The sequence below is a fragment of the Cyrtonyx montezumae genome, unplaced genomic scaffold, assembly GCF_038088225.1.
Source record: "Cyrtonyx montezumae isolate F1298 unplaced genomic scaffold, pur_monq_1.0 scaffold_24, whole genome shotgun sequence".
NCBI lineage: Eukaryota > Metazoa > Chordata > Aves > Galliformes > Odontophoridae > Cyrtonyx > Cyrtonyx montezumae.
Window position 1 is genome coordinate 11,592,203 of NW_027071981.1, and position 9,016 is coordinate 11,601,218.

General features: G+C 44.1%; 1 protein-coding gene across 3 annotated transcripts; it reads right to left on the minus strand.

Moving 5' to 3' along the window:
- Positions 1–763: 763 nt before the first annotated feature.
- NDUFAF5 (NADH:ubiquinone oxidoreductase complex assembly factor 5) lies at positions 764–5,285 on the minus strand. Of its 3 annotated transcripts, XM_065739670.1 has the most exons (11): positions 5,055–5,285; positions 4,947–4,987; positions 4,814–4,877; positions 4,673–4,720; positions 4,477–4,580; positions 3,925–3,964; positions 2,441–2,638; positions 1,900–1,960; positions 1,365–1,448; positions 992–1,074; positions 764–869 (listed from the first exon to the last, which is right to left on the minus strand). In XM_065739670.1, the coding sequence occupies exons 1-11, from the start codon at positions 5,268–5,270 to the stop codon at positions 789–791; spliced, it is 1,020 nt and encodes a 339-aa protein (XP_065595742.1). In that variant the 5' UTR covers positions 5,271–5,285; the 3' UTR covers positions 764–788. The 3 variants fall into 3 exon arrangements, with proteins under 3 accessions (XP_065595742.1, XP_065595744.1, XP_065595743.1); XM_065739672.1 differs by lacking the exons at positions 4,477–4,580; positions 4,673–4,720 and having other exon boundaries at positions 4,740–4,877; XM_065739671.1 differs by lacking the exons at positions 3,925–3,964; positions 4,673–4,720; positions 4,814–4,877; positions 4,947–4,987; positions 5,055–5,285 and having other exon boundaries at positions 4,477–4,603.
- Between the last annotated feature and the right edge of the window lie 3,731 nt (positions 5,286–9,016).

The following is a 9,016-nucleotide window of genomic DNA, read 5'->3' on the forward strand; positions in this document are numbered from 1 at the left end:
GGGTTGTTATATGGAGGGAAGCTGCATAGGTGGGGTGAGTGCTATGGAGGGAAGATTATATGTGGAAACAAGTACCTTTGGAGGAAGTCATATGGGAGGACAAGTATCGTATGGGGTAGTTTTATATAGGGGGGTGCACAAACAATTTCATTCTCAACAGCATTTTGCAGTTTTGAGAAGTGAATACTGGCTAAGCAGTAGTTGGTACCTTAAGTATCTGTTTGTCTTCGAATTATAGCTCAGTGATGCCTGACAGAATATTAAGGCTTCTGCCTGCTTTCCTATTGGGACTGTGCACACCATCCCATCAGGCTCCACCTGCTGGATGATCTCCATACAGCAGGCTGAGAGAAGCTTTACAGCAGTGCCAGTACAATGCCTACATACCGCAATAAAACTGATTACACTTAGTTTTCACGCTTTTCCTTCCCACCAATCTGCCAGTACTACAATCAAGTTAAATCATTTGGTAAAGCTATTTTTACCATCCTTTAGGAATTATTTGAAGATAATACAGAGTGATGTACACTCAAGACTTGCCAATCATACTTGGAGCAGTCTGTGCTACTGAAATACTGGAAGAGGAGTAAAATTTAAGAACAGTAACTTCATCAAAGTATGTACTACTTAACATACTGCTCAACTACTTCTCTAGGGGAAAAAACTGAACACCATTTTAAAAAACTGATGTAGCACAGGCATTAAATTTCCCTGCTCTATGCAGATTACCACTTCAAAATGTAACAAAGTAAGTGGAGACAAGTTTTGTAGAAACTCAAAACCAACTTTTATTTCTGATGTAGGAATTTATCTATTTTTGCCAGATCTCCAAATGAAACTGTTGCAGAACCTCTCTGTGCAGGCTTTGCCTAAGAGGAAAGGAGAAGTAAACAGAAGGATCATCTCTTCAGGTATTTTACAAAAAATCCTTTTAAAGAGCAAGTCATTTGAAATGAACTTTCCAACAGAAAACAGTTGAGCTTCATGTTACCTGCGACTCATGGAATTTCCATCCAATCATGTAGAAGATCTGAAAAGTGGCAGGTACTGAGCCATCACTGTTTCCATACATTTCTGTCAGGGCAAGAAGTGAGAGAAAGAAAATGTACACAACAGCAGTATTAACAATTAGTTTCCCAAACAGCAGAACTAAGCATGGCATGTTCATCATAACAGACTGAGGTGAAAGATTTGAGACAGTAACAATATCACCTATTGATATATGAATGTAGTTCAAATTGTCAGTGCAATTTATGTTAAAAATACATGTATTAAGAGGGTATTTATTTTTACAGAGGGCAGAGAAAACGACAACACATCATTAGAGTCATTTCAGGTTAACTCCTCAACCACCAGGTAAGTACCTTTGTATATTGCTGCAGCTGCCAGCATTGTATCCCTGTGTAGCAGAGGTTTTCTATTCCAAGAGCAATTACTTTCTCCCATACCTAAAAATAGGTTTTAGCTTTAAGAAAAAGAAGATACAGCATATATAATCAGTTTCATGCATATTTTTACTAACCAAATAACTACAGCATTCTCTGAATCTCACTGAAAGAGGACAATCTACAGAAGCAAAGATTCACCTGTATGGTTCCAAAACTTTTAATGCCAATGCTTTGCAATCTACTGTCTGTATTGCTAGGAACAATTTTAGATTATTACTTTTCAGCCAGAGGCTTTGGGCATTTTGTTTCTCTAATATAACTTCTGTCAAGTACCAGTACAAAGTGCTTACTGAGAGCTATCACCTTCTTTTCCAAACAGATAATAATGAAAATGACTACTCCAGAAGATCTAATCCACATCTCCCTTATGTAATTCTCTTTAAACACTTCCTGCATCCCAATATCTGCACTGCTGATACAGAAAATGTTTATTCCTGAAGTGTATACTTGCCTTGCAAGTCTTCCATAACTTCAAACAACCCTGGATAGTTTACCTGAATTTCATCAGTATCCTAAAAGAATTCAAAGGCTTAATTTTAGAACATACCAAGTTTAGACCATAGCATTACATTAACTTTCAGTGCCTGCCAGTGGGGTTGTTAACTTTAACCCCCAAAAACATATTCAATATTTCTGAAGGACTTGGTTTAATAGCTCAAATGCAATTAAGTCTTAATCAAAGAGCTGTTAGTTTCTTCTGGGTTTTAGAAGATGCAGCAAGAGCGTTAAGTTCTTCCAAGTAAATATAATGAACTCTGACACACTTACCCATGAAGACCATACAGACTCTATGTGGCTACTAGCTAAAGATGCATTTCAGTTGGTTTCTTTAATCACAGCACAGCCAAAAACTGAGGCAGTGCAGACTATTTCAGAAACTTACTCAGCCAAGTGTGCTACATGCGAAAGAAAGGAAGCACAGTGTTACTAATGCACCTGCAGCTCTGACGTTTTGGATTATTCTGAATGTACTTCTATTGATTTATAGTTACCACAGTGAGGGTGTTAAACCCAGCTCTTGATAGGAGATGTCCCAAATCTGACACAGCAACAAAAGGTGACACGTGAGGAGAAAATCCCCCTTCTCTCTCCAGTTCTGCCAGCTGCAAAGAGCAGCGGAGCTCATACAGAGTGTCTCCACCAAACATTGCACCAATAAAGACTCCATCTGGCTTAAGAACTTGGTGAATCTACAGCACAGAAGCAAAAAAGAAAAATATTTCACTGTTAATATAAATTAAACTCCAGAGTGTTTTTTTATGAACTTAAAAGCCATTATTACAGTGGCTTCAATAGATTTTAATATTGACACTGCAAAAAAACGTTCAGTACTGCTGCAAGACATATAATCTCTTTAAAAAAGAGACCAAGTGCCAAGGCAGACAGGCTGCTTTCCTTTCTAATAAGAGCATGCACCTTTCCTAGTCAACAAATTCAGTGCCTTTTTTTTTTTTTTTTTTGTGAAGATCTGGAAACAACTGCTGGCTGAGACAGAAGAGCTGTATTACATAACCAAGCTTACAATGAAAGGCCTCAATCAATTTACCTCAACATAAAAACCCTCCCAGTTGGTTTTCAGTTGGGTATTAACCATGCTACCTTTACCTATGCTAAAAAGAACCAAAAAACTTTCAGTAAGAAATTTAAGCAGTTGAAGTAGTTTCCATTGCTTAAAGCCAGCAGTCCCAAAGTAGAAAATGAACATGTAAGATGGGCATTGGTCAAGACCCCCACTGTCTTGCCCTTTCTGGGATATCATAAGATGTCAGTTATTTTTACTGTGGTGCTAACAGTATTTGTCAGCCTTTATGATATGTTATGGTCTCTGATTTTCCTGTTTCATAACACAGTACTCCTATTTGTACAAAGAGGTGTCAGTTAGAGCGGAGCTATCCTGTCATGTCTGAAATAAAGGAGGAAACCATCCAGCTGGAGAAGATATTCCTTGCTCTTGCTCCAAAGGTAGACAATTTGAAATTAAGTTCTCAACCCCCAGGAAGGAGCTTAATATTTTCACTAACTTTTGCAGTTTTTCCTCCTCAACAAATATTCACTTCCCTCTAAGAATCAAAAAGCCTTTATCTGGTTCAAGTTGTATTTCAAAACAAACGCCTAAGGCAAACATGCAATACAAGTTCCATAAGCAATTTTGGACTAGTTTGATTCAGAAAACGTTTAGAAAACTAGTAAAGGCAACAGACAACGAAATCAACAGCATTGCCTCGGTATACATTAGTTCCTATGACCTGTTGTGACTGTGAAATATGATACAAACGTTTTGTAGTTTTATCCTAAATTGCACTGAGACAGCAAGTTAACAGAAGCATCAGCTGAGACCCCTCAAACTGCCAGAAACATTGCAAAAAAATATCTGAGTGTAACACGAGCTATTTATCAGGCAGAACTCAGTAATGATAAGAGTTGTTGTTTTTTATTCAAAAACCAGTCGTATTAAAAAATAAAATAAAATTCTCACCTCTCTGAAAGCTTTAGGAAGGTCGTTCACCCAGTGTAAACTGAAATACCAGAAATGTATGTTTTGTAATTGCATAATGAATATAAATATACATTATACATTATATATATACACATGCAGGTGTTAAATTAACAATTTCTCAGCCTGCCAAAGTTGTGAAACGCTTGCAGAGAAGCGTGGCGGTATGGAACAGAATCATAAGTTCATATAAACAGCCAAAAGACTGTTGTGTTGATTTTTTTTTCTTTTAAGGACTTGAAAAGCTGCAAGTTAATTAATTCATTAGTCAAGACACCAGAAAAAGAGACTTCTCCATGTGCTTACACTGAGTGTCATGGGTCGGAAGGGACCTGGAAGCCACCCAGCCCCACCCCCAGCAGCTCAGGCTGCCCAGGGGCTGTCCAAGCTGGCCTTGGGCATCTCCAGGAGTAGGGCACCACAGCTCCGTGCAGCAGTGCTGAGTGAAGGATTTCTTCCCAACCTCAAACCTATCCCTGCTGATTACGGCACCGCTTTCCTGACATCAGTGTGTTTTAAGTGCTCAGCGCATACCTCAGGCTGCTGACAACAAGGTCAAACGTGTCCTCCTTGAAGGGCAGGCACTCCTCATCAGCCACCACGCTGACCGTGGGGATCTCGGACTCTACGGCGCTTTTCTACCGCCGCGCCGGGACGAGAAGCACCATCAGAGCCGCACCGCCTGCGCATCGCGGCCCCGAAGCGCCCCAGCACCCGGAAGGCGACTTACGAAAACGTTCTCGGCCACATCGACCTGAACGAGCTCTTCGATGACCTCCTGAAACGAGACAGCACACAGCACAGCGGACCCGTGCGGCACCGGCGAGAAGGCGGCGGGGGCTCGGGCGCGCTCAGCGCGGCGGCTCCGTACCCGGTTCAGGTGCCGAGCGACGTGACCTCTCCCGGAGCCGATGTCCAACGCGAGACGGAACGTCCTGCGGGACAAGCGCGGAAAGGTAACGCGCCGCGGGAACGCGCCCGCCGCTCCGCGGGAACGCGCCTACCTGGGGACGTCGAGCACGCGGTCCGCCACGCCGCCGCCGACCTACGGCACAACCGCCCGTCAGCACCGCTCCCCGCGCCGCCCCGCCCCGCGCCGTCCCGCCCCGCACCTCGTCCCGCAGGTACTCGCACTCCGCCGGCCGCGGCCGCAGAGCCGCCCAGTTCTTCTGCTTCCGCTTCAGCCGCCGGTCGAACGGGCTCCCCGCGCCCGCCGATGAGCCGCCGCGATGGGCGTTGGCGGCCGCGCGCCCCGGCTGTGCGCAGAGCCGGCGGCGGCCCCGCAGCGCGGGCAGCACGGGCCGCCACAGGGCTCGCGCCGCCGCCATGCTCGCGCCCGCCGCTTCTCCGCCCCTCCGCGCACGCGCGCCGCTGCCCCGCAGCCGCAGTTCCGCCGCTGTGCGGGAGGGGGCGGACGGGGGAAGCGGTGAAGCGTCGGCGCGCGATCGTGGAGCTGTAGGGGCTGGGAGGGCCCTGTGGAGGTCATCGAGTCCAACCGCATTGTCAGAGCAGCTCCGTAGACCTGGTTGTGCAGGTAGACGTCCATGAGTTAAGTCAAGCAGGAATTTCCTCTATTTACAGCGCTGGGTGTGTGGCGGTCGCTCACCAGACGTGCACACCAAACAGGAACAACTACGCATTTAAAAGCGTGGCACATACGTGCTCATTTCATTCCAAGGACGTGGACACAAATTCCAAGAAGTGGCCCTGTCGGTTTTCTCAGCTTCAATGGAAAGGTGACGTAGGGCCTAACAGAGCTAGGGGTGAAGGGCACGCTGAAACGAGCTTGGAGGATGGCGATGGATTGGGTGAACTGTGAAGGAGCCACAGATGGAGCGTTTGTGGGGTGGGGTGAGCTAGATGAGGATGACCCTCGTGGGCGTGAGGAAGCACTGCTTCTTTGTGAAAAGTTACTGAGGAAATAGCACAGAGCTGTGTGCTCTTGTGAGTTCGTTGTAACCCTTCATCGACGGAACAGTTTGTGGAGGGATTTCTCATGATGCATTTTTGACCTTATTGATGACAAAATGCAAATAATAATGATACTGGTTGTGAATGAAAGACTTCAGGTGTTCTCTGCTGTCTGCCTCTAAGCAGAAGCTCATTTGCAGATGAATTCCACCTATAAGTGAAAAAACAAATGCTCCACACAGCACCATCCCAAACCCAAACCTTGTGTCTGACAGCAGCATCCAAACACTCCCTGAGCTCCAGCACTGGGGCTGTTCCCACCACCCTCTGAGGCAGACCCTGTCCCTAACCCCCTGCTGCCCCTGTCCTGACAGCTCCATGCTGTCCCCAAAAAGCAGAGCTCTCTGCTCCCTATGAGGAGCTGCAGCTCCCATGAGGCCTTCCCTCAGCTCCTCTGCTCTGTGCTGAGCAAACCTGGTGGCCTCAGCTGCCCCTTGCACATCTTGCCCTTCAGACCCTTCGCTGTCTTCGTAGCCCTAAAATATAATCACATGCTGCTTTTCAGCAACGCACTTGTATGTGGAATTAGATTCTGAAGTTGTTAGCATCTTGTGTTGATGAGGTTGGCTCCAAGAGCTGCTTTGCTGAGATAATATCCTCATTTTCTGAGTCTAGTGGAGGGAGACTATGTTTTCTCAGCTAGCTTACTTTTCTAAGTTTCTACTTGTCTAAGGTAGTGAAGTCTACTACGTTAACTTGCATTCCATTGCACAATGTTGCTTGTTTTTCACCAGTTTTGAATTATTTATAAACTGGCTACATTCTGATCAGTGAAATAATATTTGTCCATTCTTAGTGTTTGCCTGTAGTGTGAGTCAAATTGCCCTTTGTAGTGGAAATGCTCAGTCACAGCCTGAACCAGTGATTGAGCACCAGGTGGGAAGGCAGGGCCATCCCAGGGGAGCACAGCTGCATGCAGTGTACCTGAGTGACCAGAAGGGCTGGAGCCAGGATCCACCCCTTCCTAGATCTCATTCAAGGGTTGGCAGTGGAGGCAAGGGGGTTCTCTGGAGATCCCTTCATACCTGAGGTTTTCTAAAGCTAAGTGGTTTCTTTCCTTTATTTCTGTGTCTGTTGTGTTTGAACAAGTCCTTTCTTGCTGCAGCCTAGGACCTTGCTGCTCTGCTGTCACTGCTCTGCTTTCCACTGTGTTATGCCTTCTTTGGAAGGGCTGTAATAAGATGAATTAAGTTATGCTTCCTATTACTTTTAATCTGCCTCAAAGCGTTCTAGTTTTTAACAGTCAGTCTGTTTATCTCCTTGTGTTTTCTTAAAGTTAAGAGGATATTAAAATTGGTGGAATTGATCCCTTTATTATTATTACTTTTTTTCTTATAAAATGAATGAGTTGTGAAAAGCTTGGTGTGGAATTTTCTTAATTAGCGACAGAATGCCACTAGAGTTGAAGCTTAGTTTTATGTTGTAGTTTTTATAGAATTATCCTTTGGAGTTTGAGAATGGCAGATTGAAATAGGGAGGACAATAAGGACCTATAGAACTGATCTTCCAGAGAATTCTACAGAGAAAGACAGGTATTAACTTCATTGTCAAATGAGAGATAAGTCTAATTCCTAGTGAAAATCCTGATCAGCTGTTTGTTACAGAACCTCATTTGCTGGAGTCTCCTGTAGCTCTTTCAAGGGCTGTTTCAGACCTAACCCTGGTTCAGGGTTCATACGTACAGTGCATGTGTTATGATAAAGCTTAAAAAAAATCCTTACTGATAGGAGACTTCAAAATTCATTTTATGTAGCAACAACAACAAAAGTATGAATGTGCAGGGAGTTTAATGAAGCATTTTTCTCTACAAATTCTCATTTGTGCAAGAATGTTAAAATTCTTGTTTTCTTAACCAATGGGGACCTTAGCTGAGCTTGAAAATTCCCAGGTTGAAAGTTGCTGAATGCGAGCAGCAGCAGCCCTGGTAGGCTGTAAAGCATTGGGTTTCCTGCTCAATAGGAGACACTGGAATATAACTTTTGGAAATAGATATCCCAGTGTGGTACCTGTGTGCATACCATTAAATTCATAGGCCAGGACCTCAACATTGTGATCTTTCTCCTCCATCTTTCTACTGATCCATCCATTTCTCAACCTTCTTTTGGCTTTTTTGGTGTGTGAATATTTTGTCACCCTCTATGACAAAACCATCACATTTGCAATACAGTTTGTATCCTGATTTCCTTCCTCAGCCGTATCGCTTTCTTATTTGTCACTACTCTGCAGTCTTTTCTCCAGCATGAGGATCTTGCAGCCTTGCAATTGGTGCCACGTTTCTAACAGGCAGCCTTATTTATTTATGAAAACACTTTTTCACCATCTTTGCTGGGATTTAAGGTGGCAGGCAGCCAGCCAGCTCACCTAAATAGGCACAGACACCTTGGTAGGAAATATTAGATGTTACTTTCTGTGGCCTGCATGGAAACATGTAGAGATGCCACCCTGTATGCCCTGTGCGGGGTCTCCAACCTCCCAGTGCCTGTAGGAGGCAGTGTCAGACAGAGTTGCTGCTACATGATGTATTCAAGTCATTTTTTTCACTGCTAGTAATTAAAAAGCCTTCAGAATTTAATTATTTCAGTCTTAGAATGTTAGATTTTCATGTGGAAAATACTGCTATAAAAGCACTGAACACCACCTCTGCTACTCAAGCTGTGTGAATTAGACTTTTGAGTGCAACTGGCTAGGATTCTGTGCTGTTTAACATCTAATCTTACTGAAAGATGGGGACAGTGTTTCAGTGCCATGTATTTGTAATGAGTTTAATTAAAATAGTTTGTGGATGAGAACTTGCTCAAGCCAGCTTACTCGATGGTGTTGCTTTCTGCTTTTGGAGGCTTTGTTTATTTATTCCTAGAGTATTTTTACGTGGAAATGGAAAGTATGAGAGCATCTCTGCATGGAGAAAGCATTCTTGGGAGAAATATTCTGGTTGGGTTGCGTTTTCATGGTAAAATGAAGTTATAAGGTGCTGGTTGAGAATGTGGAACAACACACTGCTCTCATGTGTTTTTCCAGCCAAGGGTCTACGAGTAGTATTATTTATCTCCTGGATTGCTTACCACAGGGCAAGAATATTGCTGCTGTTGTTCTGGAGCTGCAA

What these genes read in the sequence shown, in the direction of transcription:
- NDUFAF5 (XM_065739670.1), bottom strand. Translation starts at nt 5,270, where the DNA reads ATGGCGGCGGCGCGAGCCCTGTGGCGGCCCGTGCTGCCCGCGCTGCGG. An exon ending in TCGCTCGGCACCTGAACCGG is followed by an intron (nt 4,721 to 4,813) that starts GTACGGAGCCGC and finishes GTCTCGTTTCAG; the next exon opens with GAGGTCATCGAAGAGCTCGT. An exon ending in TTCCTAAAGCTTTCAGAGAG is followed by an intron (nt 2,639 to 3,924) that starts GTGAGAATTTTA and finishes TCTGTGCTGTAG; the next exon opens with ATTCACCAAGTTCTTAAGCC.